General features: G+C 39.3%; 3 protein-coding genes across 3 annotated transcripts; 1 reads left to right on the forward strand and 2 right to left on the reverse strand.

Moving 5' to 3' along the window:
* Nucleotides 1-298: 298 nt before the first annotated feature.
* LOC120416759 (cathepsin L) lies at nucleotides 299-13,578 on the reverse strand. Its single transcript, XM_039578592.2, has 5 exons — nucleotides 13,455-13,578; nucleotides 13,174-13,317; nucleotides 1,688-1,893; nucleotides 842-1,403; nucleotides 299-778 (listed from the first exon to the last, which is right to left on the reverse strand). Exons 2-5 carry the CDS (start codon nucleotides 13,264-13,266, stop codon nucleotides 617-619), a joined length of 1,023 nt encoding a protein of 340 aa, XP_039434526.1. The 5' UTR covers nucleotides 13,267-13,317; nucleotides 13,455-13,578; the 3' UTR covers nucleotides 299-616.
* A 2,791-nt stretch (nucleotides 13,579-16,369) lies between these two features.
* On the forward strand, nucleotides 16,370-17,019 carry LOC120416757 (uncharacterized). The gene is made up of 2 exons (XM_039578590.2): nucleotides 16,370-16,589; nucleotides 16,685-17,019. The coding sequence occupies exons 1-2, from the start codon at nucleotides 16,470-16,472 to the stop codon at nucleotides 16,895-16,897; spliced, it is 333 nt and encodes a 110-aa protein (XP_039434524.1). The 5' UTR covers nucleotides 16,370-16,469; the 3' UTR covers nucleotides 16,898-17,019.
* On the reverse strand, nucleotides 17,003-19,633 carry LOC120416756 (trafficking protein particle complex subunit 5). The gene is made up of 4 exons (XM_039578589.2): nucleotides 19,321-19,633; nucleotides 19,131-19,257; nucleotides 18,881-19,063; nucleotides 17,003-17,131 (listed from the first exon to the last, which is right to left on the reverse strand). Exons 1-4 carry the CDS (start codon nucleotides 19,488-19,490, stop codon nucleotides 17,033-17,035), a joined length of 579 nt encoding a protein of 192 aa, XP_039434523.1. The 5' UTR covers nucleotides 19,491-19,633; the 3' UTR covers nucleotides 17,003-17,032.
* Between the last annotated feature and the right edge of the window lie 821 nt (nucleotides 19,634-20,454).

The raw sequence follows: 20,454 nt of genomic DNA on the forward strand, positions 1-20,454 counted from the left end.
TTTCGAACAAAGTACTAGTTTTTATGTGTTTTTCTAAAAGTATACGACAAACTAAACTTAAAAATGTCAAAAAGTCAAAATCGTCCAAAAATGACATGTGACAATTATGCGTAGAACGGCAGATTATGCGTAGAACGGCAGTATAGTTGCTCAGAATTTGACGCATTTTTTTTTTAATATTACAAAGAACTGCATAATTTCAAAATGTGCACTTTGTTTGAAATGCCAAAAGTTCACATCATACACTGGTTGGAGTTACTCGGAAACTTATTCACAATCAATTAAAAGACATAATCAGTTATTTTTCACATTTTTATTGAATTCCTCTGTAATACATACAACTTACAATCAACGAATTCACAGACATTACCGGTCTCAAACTAGAGACAGAAAAAAACTACTCATTTGAACTCATACATTTGCTACGCTATTACGTACACTAGAATTGTTCGTTTATCGTTTCGGCCAGAATGGTATTTACGTAGGGATCAATTCAATTGCCGTTCTTTATCATGTAAAACTATAATTTGTGTTGAATGGTAAAAAGTTACGATAGAAGAAGAATGCAATTTTGAGTTGAAAAACGAAGTTTACGACTAAAAGATCACGCTCGCGCTTAAACTAGCGGGTAGCTGGCAGCGGTAGCAATACCACAGTGGTTGTCCCGGTTGCGGGCCATCTTGACGTAGCCCTGGTCTCCCCAGGTGGTTCCCCACGAGTTCTTGACCAGCCAGTAGTCCTCACCTTCCTCGCTGGTACCGTATCCAACGGCCAGGACCTGGAAAGAGTGGAGAATTTTGTTAATTGGTTGGTTTGGATGAAAGAGGGCTGACCAACTTACGCCATGGTCGAGGTTCTCCGAGTCGCACTGGGGCTCGTAGTAGACTCCTTCGCTGTAGAACTGGAACGATTCGTGGGACGCGTCGATGGCAACCGAGACTGGACCGGCGGTAGCAATGGCCTTCATCAGCGCCTTCTCATCGCCCTGGGGAATGTCGACGAAGCCCTTGTCGGTGGCACCAACGGCCTTCGGGTTGTAGTGGCACGTGTCATCGATGGCTTCGTACGGGTAGGCCTTCTCGGTGTCGATTCCTCCGTTGTCCTTGATGTACTGGAAGGCAAAGTCCATCATGCCTCCGTTGCAACCGTTGTTTCCGTACTTGGTGGAACAATCGACCAGATTCTGCTCGGACAGCGAAACCAGCTTGCCGGTCTTGCGGAAGTGCTGTCCCTCGAGCGCACCGGTGGCCGAGAACGACCAGCATGATCCGCAGTGTCCCTGGTCCTTCACCGGAGTGACGGCTCCCTTTTCTCTCCAATCGACAGTCTTTGGCACTTCGACGTTGGCGGGTTCGATGTACGTAACAGGTTCGTCAATTTTGACGCCCTTGAGCATTGGCTTCCTGCGAAAGAAAAGAAAGTAGACTCGTTACACAAGTGCCCTTCATGAATCATTCCCTCACGCGACAACTTTCTTCGAACCCGCAAACAAAACGAAGGGACAAACAAGATTATGCTTCAATGAATCATAACGGCGCGCGGCCGCACTTGTGCATAATGGAATAACGGAAGTTTTGTTCGCGATCGCCATCAATGTCGCTTAGAACAACACATCAACAGGCGCTAATTGACTCATCTCAACGCGACGCGACGACACTGGACACAAAGGAAACCGATCATCACTTACTTGGCGTTCGTACGGTTGAAGCCGTTCAGCGTCTGGACAAACTCCTCGTGCAGCAGATCGGTGTACTTGTTCACGCGCAGGCGGAACTTTTCCTGTCCCTGTTCGAAGCGCTGGTTGTGCTTGGCGATCTTGTGCTTGTTCTGGACGTAGATCTTGAGCCGGAGGCGCTCTTCGGTTTCGCTGTCGTACTTTTTGCGGTGTTGCAGCTGAAATCGGGAAAGAGGGTGGAAGGTTCGTTAGATTATTATTTATTCATACAAAATATATAAAAATAACGTACGAAAGCCAAAAACATGGCTAAAACCGCTGTTCACATGAAAACTTCATTTGCTGAAAATATTTTTATTTTAGGAATATAAATTATCAGATTTGGGTACATCAGAGCACTTTGGATTGGACACACTGGTTTGACGTGAAATCGATGTACATAGTTACATTCACCCACATATTCGGAACTCCCGAAAACTCGGAACACTTTTGTGATAAATTTTCGATAAGATTGAATGCATATTGTCTGTTGACCTTATATTTTTAGAACCTTTTCAGACCATTTTCTTGCTATTTCCCTAGTCAAAGTTGTTCTTTTTGACAAAATACGGCATTTCAAGACTGGTTTCTCAAGAGTAACAAAACACTGTCTCGAAATTGCATGTTCCATAATTGTGGGATGTTATTGTACCTCCCACAAAAGGTTCCTGAAGCCCTTTTATGTCCAATGGTAAATAAACACGAAGTGGTTTTTATTTCTGATCACTGGTTTCATTGATTATCAACGCAAACAAAATAATTGACAAGACAAAATTTTACGATAGATCAACTATGGTCCCCTTGGAACAAACTGTCAAGTAGGATGCTTTATGAGAAGAGCCGCAGAGTTAATTTCAAAAAAATGAATTTTAAATCAATGCTAAATCCTTTACGATCGCACGAAGGATCATTGTACTCAGAAATAATAGCTTTATCGTTGTGAAAAATAATATCAGCAATTTAAGATAAATTTTAGGAACCAATTGTGGAATAAAAGAGGCCATTTACAGTACTTGTTCGATAACTGGGCTGAGAACGTAACCCAGTCACCTAATGCTGCCCGTTAACTGGGCTGAACGAAAAAATACCACCACCGATCAAGTCACCGATGCATAATATTTTCCTGATGAAATATAAAAATAAAAGCACTCAAATCTATTTACAATGCTTACTTTTTATATTTCTTTAATTGTGACTCGAAAATAAATAAAAGTTTGAAATAGATTTTTTATTTATTGAACATGATTTTTGCATTCATTAACCCCTCGGTCGTTTTGGTTTGTTTTGGTTTTTGACGTTTGTCTGCTTTTAAACTGAGCTACGGCCCAGTTAACCCTATACCGCCCAATTTTCTTTCGAATTTTGTTTATTTTTCCCGTGTTTAGAGGATCATTTTGAGCAATTTGTGTTCTACGAAAAACTTTCCTTCTCTTGTTTTATTTATTTTTTTTTCTAGTTTTATTTTAAGTATTTTAATTTGCATTTATCTAATATTTTTAACATCCGAAACTTTTTTATTGTTGAGGTGAAGCCGTTGATCAATTTCGAAGAAAATTGATCATCAGTCTAAAAAGCTCTGTATCTCATTCAATTTAATGAATTTCTGCACCAAAATGCATCAGCGAGTGCCAGTTGTTGCCTTCTTGAAGCCACTGAAGGAATTTTTGGTCTAAATCAAATGTATTTCAAAATTTATATAATTTTGTGGTACAATCATTGACGTCCTAGTTGGCAATCATTGATTGATGACGATTTCCATATCATCACAAGGAATGGGATAATCGTTACTGCCGCTCGAAGCTAGTACGTCCCATATGTAATTTCGTCAATTTTGAGGTAATGATGCAGTTTGGTTCGAAATCATGTAAACTATCAGAAAAACCAATAAAATTTAGTACTTTGTTCTAGAAAACACGAGAAAATCCACTTTTTCGCGAAATTCTATCACGTAGCCTTATGGGCGGGACAAATTTGACAAGCGTTTTTCTCGGCTTGCTGTTTTTACATATGGGACGGACTCGATTAGAGCGGCAATGTAGGGTACTATTCTGAACAACTTGTAGAAGGAATTTTGTCAAAATATTGATAGCGACGCAAAATTTATATCTTTGAACGAAAAATCATGGCAATGATGGAAGTCTTCACGTTAAAATAATCTTTCAAATAGATTTTCTATGAGTTTAAATTCTTAAAAAAATACATATATTTCTATTAGCTTTGTATAACATTTTTTTTTAGGTCCAATACAACACATTCTGCTAACTGCAACAAATACCCTTTGAATAACTTTTCACACTTTCACACATATCGCGATACCTCGAGTATATTGCGATAGCACGAATTGACTGTTCCAGCCCGGACATCCCCGGAGGGAAACCTGTTCAACACAACGCTGATGATCGTCCAGAGCGTGATTCGCGCGTTGAAACGCGACGCCACTTTTTCGCTGAGTTGATAAATACACACTCCTAAAAGACGAGCGAACTACAGCTGGGCGCGCAGTTTTGATTCACACACACACAGAAGCTTCAAAGCTTTTTGCATGACGCAACCCAGGCTGATGATTTCTTATCAGCGCCCTCAACTCTTTGTGTTGGCCCAGTTTGTGATGAATAAAAGTGACCGCGCGCGCACACACACACTTTGGCACCGAACCCGAACGCCATTTCGCCGATTAGAAATTGAAAACATTACGGTTCTAGGAAATTGCGTTACAGCTTCTTCCTTTTGACCGTTATTGATGGACACTAGCAGAAGCATCCCTGTCGACGCGGATCATGCGACGCGCAATGGTCATTTTGTGGGTCGTTGGTTGCATGATCTGTTTTATTGTAAATACGCAGTAATCTCTATACGAGAGGTTATTAATTTATTACTCATGTAACGGTTTACTGACGAGTGCATCAATCTGTGTAATTATTTGCCTGCATCGTCATCGATGTGGGTAATTTCCAGTCAAAATAAGTCCATAACCGAAAAAAAAGGAAACAACATTTTTGTGGCGATAGTGGTCCATTGTCCTTTTGCTTTAGTCACGGTAAACACAATTTTGGCGATTGCGATGCGGGTAGGTCCAGAATCTGGGTCAGACGGATAGAATGACGACAATTGGACTCGTGCTTGTTGATTTCACTTTAAGGGGCGGTTAGTCCAGAACGCCCTCTTGAAGTAATTTTAGCTGTATTTCTTGTTCGTTTTATACAGTTTTAGATAAGCGAACGAAATTAATTGAAGTCTGAAAAAACATTCATATTAAATTTCAAAATATAATTCAAACAAATCTAATGCCGTTGAATCACACAGCCGTCAACCAGTTAACGGTCAAAATAAATAAACATAAACAGCGCGCAGCGATTAAAAGCAAACGACCGACGCAGGCAAATCTCGTTCTCGTGAATCAGACCGTTTGAAATTTGCTGACACGTGCAGGCCGTCTGGTTCCTCTTCCACTGATGAAGAATCGTTTCTTTTATATAACCGCCATTTTTGCTGTTTGGACTGATGTTATCGCTGGAAATGTACGCAAAAGTTCGTTCTAAGGCGCTCGTCTTTTTATTGAAATTGTAGAATGAAATTGCAAAGCAAATACTTTGGAATATAACTTCCAGGAAGTAACTATCCAATTTACATCCAACCTTCAACGGCTTAACCTCAGCTGATCTAAACATAAGCAACGAAGCACGTTTTCAGGGCTTTTCAGTAGGGCAGAAAGCAGTCAAGGTGAGCGAAAGTTTTGCGTATGTTCTTTGTTTCGGTTTACGCCGCCGTCCACCTTATATTTGGCACTCTTTGTGGCCATTTTAGAGAGACAGAAAAAAGCAGGTTTAAGTCGAACATTCTACCTGGGAGGAAGTTTCGGGGCTAAAACTCGCTCAATTTCCGTATCTTCTTTCAATTCTTTCTTCATAATTTTCATTTTGTTCCCTTTTGTTTTCGGAGACATGTGGATTAATGCTGGGATTTTGGATATCCGGATAATTTACATTTTTTTTCTATATAAAATCAGATATCATCTTTTCAATCAAACCAAATCAAAAGAGATGTACAAAAATCGTATCAGAACAGAAGATTATTCGAAATTTTTTTTTTGAGGAACCCAAAATAGATTTAAGAATAAAAATGTAACGGATCGGATAGTTTTTCGGATAATAGTATTCGACCATAAATCATGTGATACAAAATTAAAGGTCTTTTGAATACCTGTAAAATTATTTTGTTTCGTCTTAATGTCGCCCCACAGTCGTGAGACAAATGAGTTAGTTCATTTTATAAATAAATTATCAATGTTACAAGTTATCTGGATATCCGAAGTCTCAGCTCTAATGTGGATATGGAAAACAAGCCGGATTTGATTTGTGTGTGTTTTAAATCCGCTGAATATTTTTTTTAGAAATTATCTTAATAAATGTGGATAACATTTTAATACAGCCCACATTCGATTATTCGAAGCCTCGATTATCCGATATTTCGATTATCCGGTTTGTATGGAACTTCGAATAATCGAAACATCAGCAAATTGTTGTTTTCTGTATTTTGTTATTTTCTTACTTTTAACAACAAACTCGAGTTCTGCGACCCCATTTTAGCCAAATTTGAATAGTTGATTGCCTATTAAATTACGGGTGGGTCTCGTGGCGCAGGAATAGCGGCTTCGGCTGCCGATCCCGATAATGCTATGAGACGCGGGTTCGATTCCCGCCTTATCCACTGAGCTTCTATCGGATGGTGAAGTAAAACGTCGGTCCCGGTTTCTCCTGTCTCGTCAGAGGCGCTGGAGCAGAAATCCCACGTTAGAGGAAGGCCATGCCCCGGGGGGCGTAGTGCCAATAGTTTCGTTTCTATTAAATTACAAAAAGCATTTTCTTCAAAATTTCCTTGCCTCCATTTTGGCCAAAAGCTTGTATTTACTTTTACTATTTCACTTAAGGTAGTTAAAGGGTCATATCTAAGCTCTACAATTGAAAATAAGTCAACGAAAAAAAAATGCATTTTTATTATCCGAGCGATTTTTTTTCCAAGGCCTCTTTTAGAAATTATCATATATTTTAGTTCAGATTTTCAATGGAAAACTGTTACAAATATGTTTCAAAGTTTGTTTGACATTTTAAGGAATTTAATGAAAAAAAATTGATTATGTTTATTAATTTCACTCTACGCCAATATTTTGTGATTTTTAATTTCTACATATTTCATCCGTATTAAAGGTGGACAAAAAAAGCCGCTGAAAAGAGCCGGTTTACTAAAAAGAGAGAAAAAACCGCAGCTCATTTTGAGACTCCGCATTTTTCACAGAACCGCTGAAGGGTTTTGAATCATACGTACCATTTTAAAATGGTTAACGGTACACATCAACCATAGCTTTTGCACCCAGATTTTTGTTACAGACATTTTAGTATCTACAATACTATGGGTACTATCGATATAATTATTTATTCATCCCCTAAATTACTGTCTTCGTAGTTATTTACAACAAAGTTTGACTATTTTTACAATCAGATTCTTGCATGATTGGGTCCGTAAGTTTGACAATGTTGGAATAAGAAGACAAAAACTTCTTTGGTTGCTGTGCACCCTTAAACATATATTTTTTTTTTCAATTGATAGATACTGTTTGAGAGAACTTGGAGAAAATATTTCATTTTGCTTAATGCATAAAAATAACGTTTTTACCAAAAAAATTAAAAAAAAAGAGCACAGCCAAAAAGACGGGCTCATCATAAAGAGCGGTTTTGCGCACCTTTAATACGTATAATAGCTTGTTCTGATTACGGAATAGATTTTGTCTTACAAGAAAATCAAAATTTTCTGGAGGTCTAAACTCCACAACATTTTTCTATCGTTGCAAACAAAACTATAAATTTCAATCAAAAATGTACAAAACTTCAAATTTACATTCGAAAGTTTCGAAAAATCAAGTTGTACTATTTTGTAAAAATTAAAAAAAGTATGCAAAAACATAAAACAATATAAAAAATGAAATAACAAGCTGTCACGCAGAAAAATGTTTTGTAGAATCAGCCTGTACGAGGTTTGAATCAACAAAATTTTTGTTGAATATAATCAACGCCGATTTTGGGTTCAAACAAACCTCGATTTTCTCAATTCGACAGTAACATTTCAAAAGGCATCATGTACATTTTGACACTTTCTGGGTTATTGCATATTCTGAAAGTACTCCTAATAAGCTACCTCTCCACCAAAAATGAGCAAAAATTACTTCAGTAAAGTCTGTTTAATCATGATTTTAAATAAAGTAACATAAACAAAATCTCTGCCATCAGCAGTCCCTGTTTATATAGCCCTATCAAACTGTCAAACAAAAGACTACATGAACCTCGTGACGAAAAAAAAGCATCATGAACAAAGCGCTAAGTACATTCGGCGAAGAAAAACGAATCATAACAAAGCACCCCCCTCAATGACAGCAGGGTGATATCGACGTTGGTGATTTCAAAAGGAGTTATGTTTGTTTTACTCAAATAAAATTACGGAAATGATGTTTTATTGAAATTGGATGATCAAGTATCAATAAAAGCAACGTTTTTCATCGTTTGTTATTATTAGAACATCTTATTTTGCTTTTATATTAAAATGGGAATTGAAAATGGATGCTCAACATCCAAATGCGTTTTTGTCAAAACGCATGGTTTGTACATGATGCTTTTTGAAATGTTGGCGTCGAATTCCACAAAAATCTTTTGTTGTTTTGAAAAAGCTGCTTTGACGTTTAGCGTTGATTCCACAAAAATCATGTTTTTCAAATCAACAAAACGTTTTGTTGATTCAAATATGCCTTATTTTTCTGCGTGATATTTTCAACATATGAACATATAACATATGTTTTATAAAAAGCATTTTACAGAAGTTCAACTGTTTTGCAATCATTAGTTTTCAAAAAATGTAAGATTTGACGAAATCATAAATTTTAGCAAGAATAAACCCAAACATGCTAAACATGATTCTAAACGCAGTGAAATGCATTTTGAATTGATTTCAACTGATTTAAAAATATTTGTACCAGCCTAAGTCTGTGTGTGGTGTAGATCACCCTATTGTGGTGTAATTGAGCGCACTCCACTGAGTGCCCCTTTGTCCAGCCCTGCAATGACAGATCAAACCTGATCGGTGAGAGCCACGCACACAGGCAAGAGTTCCGGGCAGACTCTTCCGCCTTCTTCGGCTGACAGTTGGACCAATCGGACGTGAGCCCACACTCCGCGCAGCGACTAACCTCGGCAGACGATTCCCGATAGGAATGTAGGACCACACATTGGCGACCGTGACGGAGTTGTAATTTTATTTACAACTTCAAGAACCTGTGGGGAATCGTCTGCTGAGGAGGATTTTCATCGATTTTGGTTTTCATGGGTAAGCAAAGTGAGATAACTGTTGAAGTTGTCGGAGAGTGGCGAGAGTTTTTTTGTGTGAAGCAAGTGTGAGTGTGTGGTTGCTTGAAGGTGGATTTGGCGGACCGTCAAAATGTTTGCAAAGTGCGGTGGAGTTTGCGAGCCTTGACAACACAATCGCGTGGGGCACGGTGGGTCAAATGGGCCCGCCGTGGTAAATAGCCTGGAAGGCCGCGATTAGTTGCAAAAAGAAAAGAGTCGCGTTGGGCACGGTGGGTCAAATGGGCCCGCCGTGGTAAATAGCCTGGAAGGCCGCGATTAGTTGCAAAAAAGAAAAGAGTCGCGTTGGGCACGGTGGGCCAAATGGGCCCGCCGTGGTAAATAGCCTGGAAGGCCGCGATCAGATGCAAAAAAAGAAAAGAGTCGCGTTGGGCACGGTGGGTCAAATGGGCCCACCGTGGTAAATAGCCTGGAAGGCCGCGATTAGTTGCAAAAAAGAAAAGAGTCGCGTTGGGCACGGTGGGTCAAATGGGCCCGCCGTGGTAAATAGCCTGGAAGGCCGCGATTAGTTGCAAAAAAGAAAAGAGTCGCGTTGGGCACGGTGGGTCAAATGGGCCCGCCGTGGTAAATAGCCTGGAAGGCCGCGATTAGTTGCAAAAAAGAAAAGAGTCGCGTTGGGCACGGTGGGCCAAATGGGCCCGCCGTGGTAAATAGCCTGGAAGGCCGCGATCAGATGCAAAAAAGAAAAGAGTCGCGTTGGGCACGGTGGGTCAAATGGGCCCACCGTGGTAAATAGCCTGGAAGGCCGCGATTAGTTGCAAAAAAGAAAAGAGTCGCGTTGGGCACGGTGGGCCAAATGGGCCCGCCGTGGTAAATAGCCTGGAAGGCCGCGATCAGTTGCAAAAAAAGGAAAGAGTCGCGTTGGGCACGGTGGGTCAAATGGGCCCGCCGTGGTAAATAGCCTGGAAGGCCGCGATTAGTTGCAAAAAAGAAAAGAGTCGCGTTGGGCACGGTGGGCCAAATGGGCCCGCCGTGGTAAATAGCCTGGAAGGCCGCGATTAGTTGCAAAAAGGAAAGAGTCGCGTTGGGCACGGTGGGTCAAATGGACCCGCCGTGGTAAATAGCCTGGAAGGCCGCGATTAGTTGCAAAAAGGAAAGAGTCGCGTTGGGCACGGTGGGTCAAATGGACCCGCCGTGGTAAATAGCCTGGAAGGCCGCGATTAGTTGCAAAAAGGAAAGAGTCGCGTTGGGCACGGTGGGTCAAATGGACCCGCCGTGGTAAATAGCCTGGAAGGCCGCGATTAGTTGCAAAAAGGAAAGAGTCGCGTTGGGCACGGTGGGTCAAATGGGCCCGCCGTGGTAAATAGCCTAGAATGCCGCGATTAGTTGCAAAAAGAAAAGAGTCGCGTTGGGCACGGTGGGTCAAAGGACCCGCCGTGGTAAATAGCCTGGAAGGCCGCGATTAGTTGCAAAAAGGAAAGAGTCGCGTTGGGCACGGTGGGTCAAATGGACCCGCCGTGGTAAATAGCCTGGAAGGCCGCGATCAGTTGCAAAAAAGAAAAGAGTCGCGTTGGGCACGGTGGGTCAAATGGACCCGCCGTGGTAAATAGCCTGGAAGGCCGCGATCAGTTGCAAAAAAGAAAAGAGTCGCGTTGGGCACGATGGGTCTAACGGGCCCGCCGTGGTAAATAGCCTGGAAGGCCGCGATCAGTTACAAAAAAAGAAAAGAGTCGCGTTGGGCACGGTGGGTCAAATGGACCCGCCGTGGTAAATAGCCTGGAAGGCCGCGATTGATCATAATGGTGAATATAAAAGCTTTGAGTTGATTAATTCCTGTTAAACGAGAGCAGCTCGTCGGATAATAATACATGGAATATATAGAGCAAATCTTATGAGAAGCGAGAAAAGTTACGATTTATTTTTGATAGCAGAAACATACGAACATGTTGTTCAACTTGTTCAAGATGTGTGAGTATGAGGTGCCTGTCCGATGGTGCTAAATCTCCAACTGAAAGTCTCATCTTGATGGAGAAAAAGGGCCCGCTGGATTGCCCTGGGAATGTCCGAATTCGCTGAGAACGGAAATTATGGAGATGTACGCAAGACTGCGGTTTCTAGTAGAACGGCTAATCAGAAACCGTAGGTGCAAGAACCTACTAATAGACCGGATTGCAGAGGACCAGCTGGAGCACGTAAAGGACAAGCGGATAATAAAAGATATTTGGGAAACATTTAAGCGCTCCTCCTCCAGTTAGAAGGTTCTACGGGAGTAAAGTGTGGCCGACGTTAAGATGAAACGGAGAATTGACGGAGAACGTCTGCTGGCGCATCCTGGATCGTTCAACGCGCTGGTTACCGATCGAGCCCCTTTTGGAGAACGTTAAAAAACGCCTGCTTGACGAGGAGGGAAAAGGACAACCGAGCTTAATAGACGACTCTGGTCTTTCTTCAATTGTCGAAAAAAAGACGGCCAGAGCAACGGAACCGGAAAGAACCAGGAAATAACCACAAAGTCTTTCCATCGTTGGGTGGATGATGCTGTTGAAAGCAATAATAGTGACACAGCGCGTGTCATTTCTATAGATAACGGAAGAGGAAAAATCGAGAAGTTTCACGACGCTGATGCAACAAAACACATGGTGTGCGACAAGACGTTGTTTGAAGATCTTCAGTCCTATTAAAAATAATTTCTGTGATCAAGTCCAGCCAAACGCTAGTGACGGATTCAGCCGGAGCTGTTCAGTAAAGACGCAAGTGAACAGTTGTTGAACTAAAAGATGTTGTTGAATTGAATGACGAAAGACAGCTTGTTTAATTCTTGTCAAACTCATTTTATAGGAAAAATAAAGCTGTTTTTTTTTAATGGAGAAGAGGAGAGATGTGTGGTGTAGATCACCCTATTGTGGTGTAATTGAGCGCACTCCACTGAGTGCCCCTTTGTCCAGCCCTGCAATGACAGATCAAACCTGATCGGTGAGAGCCACGCACACAGGCAAGAGTTCCGGGCAGACTCTTCCTCCTTCTTCGGCTGACAGTTGGACCAATCGGACGTGAGCCCACACTCCGCGCAGCGACTAACCTCGGCAGACGATTCCCGATAGGAATGTAGGACCACACAGTCTGTTGCCGATATTTTTCAAAGTTCATTTGTCTTTTTTTTTTCTTTTTAAACCTTTAACATTTCATTCGAGTTCTGCGACCCAATTTAAGTCAAATTTGGGTGGTGTATACCCTGTAATTTTTTTTCGTAATTTTCAAAATTCGCGATATTTTGTTTGATAGTTGGCGTGTAATCATATCAAACAATTTATAAAATATCATGAATTCCGAGTTTTTTTTCATGATTATGCATTATAAGTTCCTGAAGAAAAACATCATCCGATATGACCAACCAAACAAACAAAACATATGCAACACACTCAAACATACAACAGTTCGAGGACTACCAGCCCAAGTTGTACCCTTCTCTCCCCATCTACATTCAAACTTGTTGTTGTCGTCTATCCACCTCTTTTTCTTACTGCTCGCTCTCTGTATTTACGATATTCATTGTCAGCTGTGTGTTGTTGTGCTGCTTGGCTTGTCGTGTACCTGCGTCTGTCCGAGGGTTACATTTTCGCCTCATCCCTCACTGACTCTTTTGTGTTTATGGGCTATATTTACAATCGATTCGACGCAAAAAAAAGCAGAAACTTTTAAGTTGTAGTGCACTTATACAGAAACACAGGTTAATTTATCCCACTTTTTTTGTTTGAGTCATCCCCCATTTGTCCCTCCCACTTTGGGATAAGATTACTGAAAAAAGAACCTGACTGATTCCTTTATCTCCAGATGTAATTACAAACCAGACATTTTGTATTAACTTGGAAATTAAGAAAAGCAGCAGACCGACGAAATCGACAACTGCGTCATTGAACCTCGAACATAAACTTGTTGTTGTGTTGCGTAAACTGTTTCTTCCTCTTACTATTCTTTTCCCTCCTTTATGACTTTGCTGACTGTTTAATCGTGCGCTTAGTCAAGGCAAATTGGCGATACTTATTACCCCTCCAAAATTTTAAAATTTAGTATTCAAAAGTTATACTTTAAAGACCTTTAAATTTGGACACTCACCTTGTAGGCGTTCCATTCTTCCTTGACCAGCTCGAAGATGGAAACAGCGTTAGCCGCGGCCACAAAGGCCACCAGAATAAACAGAATCTTCATCTTGTTTTCGGATACACAGCTGCCGTATGCACTGGGGATTTATCTCGATATCTGTACGAAAACATGACAAAGAATAGAGAGGTGTGTGAGTGTATTAGTGTTCAGTGAGTTAATTGTTATTCATGAAAGATATAAGTGGAATTTTGGGGAAGTTTTATTACTTGAACAATCACAAAATCACAACTTACCACTTTAATCAGTCTTCTAATTCTCAAATAAGAACTAAATTTATTTTAAAAAAAAATTACACTTTTTTCAACACACACCATAAGAAGCACTTCCTAACTGGCCAACTGCTTGGCGTAGATTGAGCGTTCCGGCGAAGCTCTCAGCCGTTTAAAAGGTCGCTCTCTCACGCTCTCACGAACTTTGGTTCGCTCGCGAGTGTGAGATTATTGTAGCTTGAAACGGCCGGAGACAGTGCTGGTTATTTTTTTCTTGTTTTATTATACAAACTGTAGTAGTAATTTGTCAGTTTTAAAATTTATTTATGTATTATTAAATACCCTTTTGTATTATGTATTATCTTATGTTTTTAAGTTTAATGAAAATTTCATTTAAAGTTAAACAATCTTATAATCTCCTACTCTTTTTTATGGTTCTAATAAAACAATGTCCATAAATTTCATCAAAATTTGATATAATTTTCATGTTCAACAAAATATTATCATCATTATAGCTATCCTATTTGATGGTGTTCATCATCTGCAAGGGAATTAAATTTATTTTTTTTGGAGTAGGTTACATTACGAAATTGCATTGTAGAGTTTTTTTAAAGGTCATATAAGCTGTTGTGTTTCATATGTTTATATAGGACCTATTCAAAAAAAACTCTAGATATATGCATATGTCCAGACTCGATTATCCGAAGGCCTTGGCAAAATTTCACTTCGGATAATCAAAACTTCGGATAATCGAATCACGAAAAAAAAATCGTTGTCTTATTTTTGATTGTTGAGCTTTAGTATGACCCTTAAACTACTCTAACGAGATTTAGAATTTGTAAATCCAATATGGCGGATATTTAAAAAAATGCATTTTTTTATTTTACAGGCAATACACCATCCAAATTTGACTTAATTGGGGTCGCAAAACTCAAATTTGAAAAGTAAGAAAATAAAAAATACGAAACATTTTTTTTTGGTTCGTGATTCGATTATCCGAAGTCCCATACAAACCTTCGGATAATCCAAACTTCGGATAATCGAAAATTCGGATAATAGAAAATTCGGATAATCGAGTCTGGATTGTATTGAACCAAAGCTAATACTTTTTTTAAAATAATTTTAAGAACCTATCGGGTAATGAACAATTTTTTAAATTAAATGGCACTTCAAGTTTAGCATTGAAGGCAAATTAAGAGTCCCTCAAGACTTATTTATAAGAACATTGATGGATATGTACATGCATTTATCTATATTCTGCTACTTTTCTGAAAAAATGTATAACAAAATCTTTATAAAATGTTCAAAAAAGCAGCCTTTTTTCATGGTGCCAGATATCAGGCTTGCCGAATTTTGAAAGAAAACAGGTTAAACAAGTTCTTTTTTTTATAATTTGAGATTTAAGTTAAATTTAAAGCTTTTTCTTGTTTCAAGTAGCTTTTCTAATGTGTTGGAAATGTATTTTATGATATTATATGGCCGTGTTTTTGTAAACCTCTTACTCGTATGATATCAAAACCTGTCTCAAATTGTGGTTTGGTTGAGCGTTTTAGCAGAATGCATTACTGTGAATACAAAGAGACGAGTTGTTCCTTTTAATTCCGCTATATATTTTTAATATCTTGACAGATACGTATTTCGTCTACTACTTGCAGACTTCATCAGTGTTCTGTTCTCGACTCGAACACTGATGAAGTCTGCAAGTAGTAGACGAAATACGTACCCTGTCTCAAACTTAAATATTATTACATATTCGGATTGGAAATTGAATTTTCTGCAAAGAGTGACTATGGAGAACTAATTTTAAGTCGAACTTTTCATCTGCCACATCGATCACTCCGTGACGTTGCAACGGAGTAAGGAATAGCGAATTTTGACCCTTTTTGGTTTCAAACAAATTAATAAGTCATGTTTTAGTTATTATAAACATTTCTTATTGTTTATCTAGCTGCGTTTGATGATTAGACCAATAAAACAACGAATAAATAATTAAAAACGTGTCGTTTTTGTCGCTGGAGAATGTGTCTTATATATTTTAAGGTTAAACAAATGTGTGCAGTATTTCTTCTCTTTTTATGCAATGTAATTTTTTTTTTTGTTAAGTCTCGGACTATGTGTTAAATTGTTTTTTTTTTACTAACAGATAATCGTGATAATCGAATCACGATTTGTCTTTTTTTCGTTGTTTTATTTTTGATTGTCGAACTTAATTATGATGACCCCTAAACTACGCTAAAGTGATTCAGAATATTTAGATTCAAGATGGCGGTGATGAAATATTGAGAAAATGCATTTGGTATCGCAATCGATTTTCATGTTAAAAGTAAGAAGATTTCTCTTGTTCATGGTTTGATCATCCAAAGTCCCTTTTAGGGAACATACAAAATAGAAGAAAAATAATGATTAGAAAATTTTGAAGTAGGCAAAATAAAACAAGAAAAAATATTTTCAAAAATGCATGAAAAAAAAACATGAATAGAATAAACAAAAACGTAAAACAAGAAAAGTATGATTTTCGTAGAACTAAAGTCGCTTTGCATGTCCTCAAGTACATAGCTCAAGTAAATCAGTTGTTAGATATATTTCGCAGTATAAGACAAATTTTAGTAGAGATCGTTTTCAAATAACTTACCGACGACTGCAATACTCCACGTGTCGCGCATATTCACACAGTATTGCGCGTATTCCCGAAAAAGACACGCGGCAAATGCGCGCTGTCAAATCCCATACTGTGCGTTTTGTTTTTGTTGATCTTCTTCGAATTGCATGGCATTGTTGCCGGGAATGTTTTTTATTGCACCAAAAGTGCAGAAAATCGCTGGCAACAGTGTCTGCGGCACATTCTGAAATGCCGCGCGGCGTGTACCTTCGAGAGAAACGGACAATACTTCCTCTCTACGCGCGTAGCTCAGTTTCTCGTAAATTGAGCAACATCTGTCAGTCGCGCGGTCTGTCATTCATCGCTGCTCAAAAGTTGAAAAGTTTTCCTCGGACCGTGTGTGTGTACCCTTTCTTCGGTGCACCGTGTAATCCGTAGCGATGCCCACCCCGGAACAGATCCAGCAGGATAAGGCGGCACGCCGGGCCGCCCTCCGCACCGAGTACTGGCGCACGATGACCAACCCGCACGCCCATCTGCACGGCGAAAGCGGCGGAGTGGTAAGTGGTTCAAATGCCTGCCTGGCTTGTTATGTCATAGTGTCCATTCCACTCCTCCTAACCAAAACAACACCGATGGTTCCGTTTCTTTGCAGTACGATCTGGGTCTGGCCCGGTTCCAAGCCATGCGCGTGAGCAACTTTGAGCACTTTAAGCCCACCGGACGGTCGTTCAAGATTGGTATGCTGACGGTGGTGCTTCCGATTGTGGGCTATGCCTGGATGCTGAAGCGGGAACGTGACGCCCGGGAAGCGCAGTACCGTACCGGTCAGGTTGCCTACAAGGATCGTCGCTTCAAGTTTATCTAAGCGGCCAGCAGTGGCTTTGTTTGATTATCTTCTTTGAAAATGTGTAGAAAGCAAAAAAGGGGCCGTTTCGGATAAGCAGAACCAGCATCAACAATAAACGGCAGGTTTGGATCGGAGTAGTAGTGATTTTGGGTTTTATTTTTCCTCCAACTGCTTGTCGCGGCTGATGACATGGTCCTCAAACTTCACCATGTAGGTTGTGCCCTTGTGCCAGTGAGCGGACACCTGGCATGTCTACAAGGAAGAGAAAGAAGAATAAATCCGAGAAAATTTCAAGTTTTAGTCATTCCCAAAAAATCACAATTGTTTTTTAAACTGTTTAGAATATATTGTAGGGGAAATTTTCGTATGTTTCGCAGGTAGAGAACTCGGTCCTTACACCGTCCAATTAGCAAATTCTCACTATTTAAACAAATAATTTTGCAAATGTCTTGATAGAAACTTACTACCTTACTACCTATTGCTTGAAATGAGCTGAAACGCTCTTAAGAAGCTTTAATCGCCCGCCAAAGTTGCTGATATGTCAACATCAGGTGCATGATGGAAATACATGCCATTCTCCTATAACTTCTTTTTTATTTTTAATCTTATAAAGCCCTTTTAGGCTTCTTGGAAATTTTTAATGTTGGGACCACAGTTCGAAAAGACACGAAACTTTAGGGGAAAAAATACTTCAAAAAGTTCGTAGATACTTAGAAGAGGAATACCAGTTAAAAATGTATAAAGCATTTTGTGATACTTTTTGCTTCATACTTTTGAAGTTTTGAATGTTAGGCTTGACATGAGATATTTAGTTTTTCAACACTCAAATGGATGCTGAAAAGTACTTTTTAGTACGGTTATTTTTAGCAATAAAAAGGGGACCGTTCGAGAATTGAGTCCTAAAATGAAGCTTAGATTGCTGATATTTTTGTTTACAGCGATAAAGCTTATTTTTCTGAGTACAATGACCCTTTGTACGACCACAAAGAGTTTCAAATGGATTTTTTAATCAATTTTGAAAAATTAATCTCGCGGTCCTTCTTGACAGAAAAGCTCCTATTTGACAGCTCGTTCCAAGGGGACCATAGTTGATCCATCGAAAAAATGTTGTCATGTTAAAATAAAAAAATGCATTAGAATGATAAAAAGTGATCAGAAATGGTTTTTAATCGTGTTTTTTACCGTTGTACATAAAAATTTACATAGGGCTTTAGTACCCTATTACTGGAAAAGTAAGAGTTTTTAAATTTTAAAAGAGTTTTTAAATAATTACTCAATTTAAATACAGAAAAATGTGTTAACAATTGAATATTTTTCTTTTTAACTTACAATTTTTGATTTTGAATATTTCTAACTCAGCCTTAAAGTTGTTTTATAACCAGATAGATATATTAGAAAATGTACAGCAAATTTGGGAAAATATGTTTAATAATTTTAAGTACTTTTTAGGTCATTACAAATTCAATGTTTTTTTTCTCGATTCTAGTCGTCCATGAGAAAAGAATGAGAAAAATGTTTTGAGATTACCTTGACCATAGCTAAGGAACAAGAACTTTAAATATTTTTTTCCAGCCTAAATTATTTTCAATAGGCTCCTACATAAATACGCACCTTTTTTCAGAAATTCATTAGGAATTACTTTTGTGCAGCAGAGTAGCAAGATGATTAGTGTCTTAATTAGAGCTTCTAACGCAATATTCTATTAGGATGGCATCATGCGTTGTGAGTAAACAAACCGGCGCCATTCGGTTGTCCTTAATTCGTTAGGATTGTACGTCTATAGCCTAGATCAAAGTGCAACTCTCATTCACTCTTTCTTTTTCTACGCAGATGATGCTCTGTTTACTACATTAACTGATCAATGTCTACCGGAATCAATCCCGCTTGAACCAGTTTAAATTCCACTACGTATTTCCGCGCACGCTACGCATCATTGAATCGTGTAGTAATGAACTGCTACAGAAAGGAAGAGAAAAAAGGGATCACACAATTTATACTTACGAAGCCACAGTTCGATAGTACCGCCTGAATTATGCCGGCGACGAATTGAGCGCAGTTCAGCGAGCCCTTATCTTTGGGCACGCTGATAAATTTGTTGACCAGCGGTTCCTTCTCGATGATGTAGTAAGTGCACTCGTCATCCGTTGCGTGTTCCAGTTTGTCCGCCTCCTTGCCGAACAGCGTCTGCCGGAGGAGGCGTTCATAATAGTTTTAGTTGGAGTAATATTTTAAATGGGTTAAGAGATTATACCTTCCAGAGGGTGCTTTTGATGAAGAGCAGCATGTTGATAAGCTTCGTTTCCCGTTTTGAGTTCCGCTCCCGGACAAAGTAGAGATCAATGATCCGGCATCCGATGTCTTTGCCCAAGTCATGCAATCTGCAAGAAAAACATATATTTTAAAAATACTTTGTCAGAATCCAACAAAGGGGAACCCCTCACTTGTTCTGCAAGTCCGGAATGGTGTTGACCCGGCTCTGGCAGTACTGGACCACCTCGGAAAACAATAGGGCGTAGCAGCTTAGCGAAACTTCGCCCTTGCCACGACTCAGTGGCTTTTCGAGAATGCTCATCTTGGGCCGGTTCGAAAGATTTAAATTGATTTTCTCCATGCGTTAAGATTGCTGCTATATGTTACACACGTTTCAAACTAGTTTTACTTTTTCAGTTGCTCGAAATTTTGTTTAATTTACAACTAAAATATAGCCCAAGATGTTTGAATGATATTCACTGTTATTAATTTTTATCAATGACCGTCATGACAGATAAATGTAAACATTCAAAGCAAATTCTCTCAGAGTTTTGTGTGTAGCTCAAATCTCTCAGCTCTCATCTAACCGCGACGAAGGGCCATCTAGCGGTGGGTTTAGTAATTCGCGCTTCCTTCGAGATTGAGATTCACTCACCTTAAAGTGTTAATATTTGCTATATCTGTTATTGTTAGTATACTATTTTAATTAGGTTTTTATTGGAACTATTCCGAAAAAATGGGTACACAAAAAAATCTGATATTTTTACTTGACTTTTTATTATTAAGAGTTGAGTCCCAAAAACGAGTTTTTTTTTAATTTTCAAAAAAAAGTTACCCCCGGTGGTTGGTCACTTTTTTAGTTTGTACACTCAACCCCCGGTGGTTGGTCACTTTTTCGTTTGACACTTATTCAGTTTGTACCCCGTTGGTTGGTCAAAATCAAACTAAAAAGTGACGAACTGTCACTTTTTACACGGCGCTCCCGCACACTATCAAAACAAACGTTTGGTAGTGTGTGTGAACTCGGTGTAAAAGGGGTGTCAAACTAAAACGTGACCCCGTTCGTTTGACAACACCCAAGTAACATTTTTTGTTGCGGATCCTTAAATGCAACTATTTCGTAACTCCCAAAATGTGCTATCACAACATAGTTAGAACACTCGTGGTGCCCTAAAAAGCGCACGAAAATTTTGTGTTGGCAACATTTACCCGTTTGTTTCAACTTTGTCACGACGAAGTTTCAGAAACAATTTGTTTGTCTAAATATGTCGGTAAAGTAGTTTGTTGTGTTGTCATGATGTTGCCATTATGTTGTCGTTTAATTT

Source organism: Culex pipiens, chromosome 2, assembly GCF_016801865.2.
Source record: "Culex pipiens pallens isolate TS chromosome 2, TS_CPP_V2, whole genome shotgun sequence".
In the NCBI taxonomy this organism is placed as follows: Eukaryota; Metazoa; Arthropoda; class Insecta; order Diptera; family Culicidae; genus Culex; species Culex pipiens.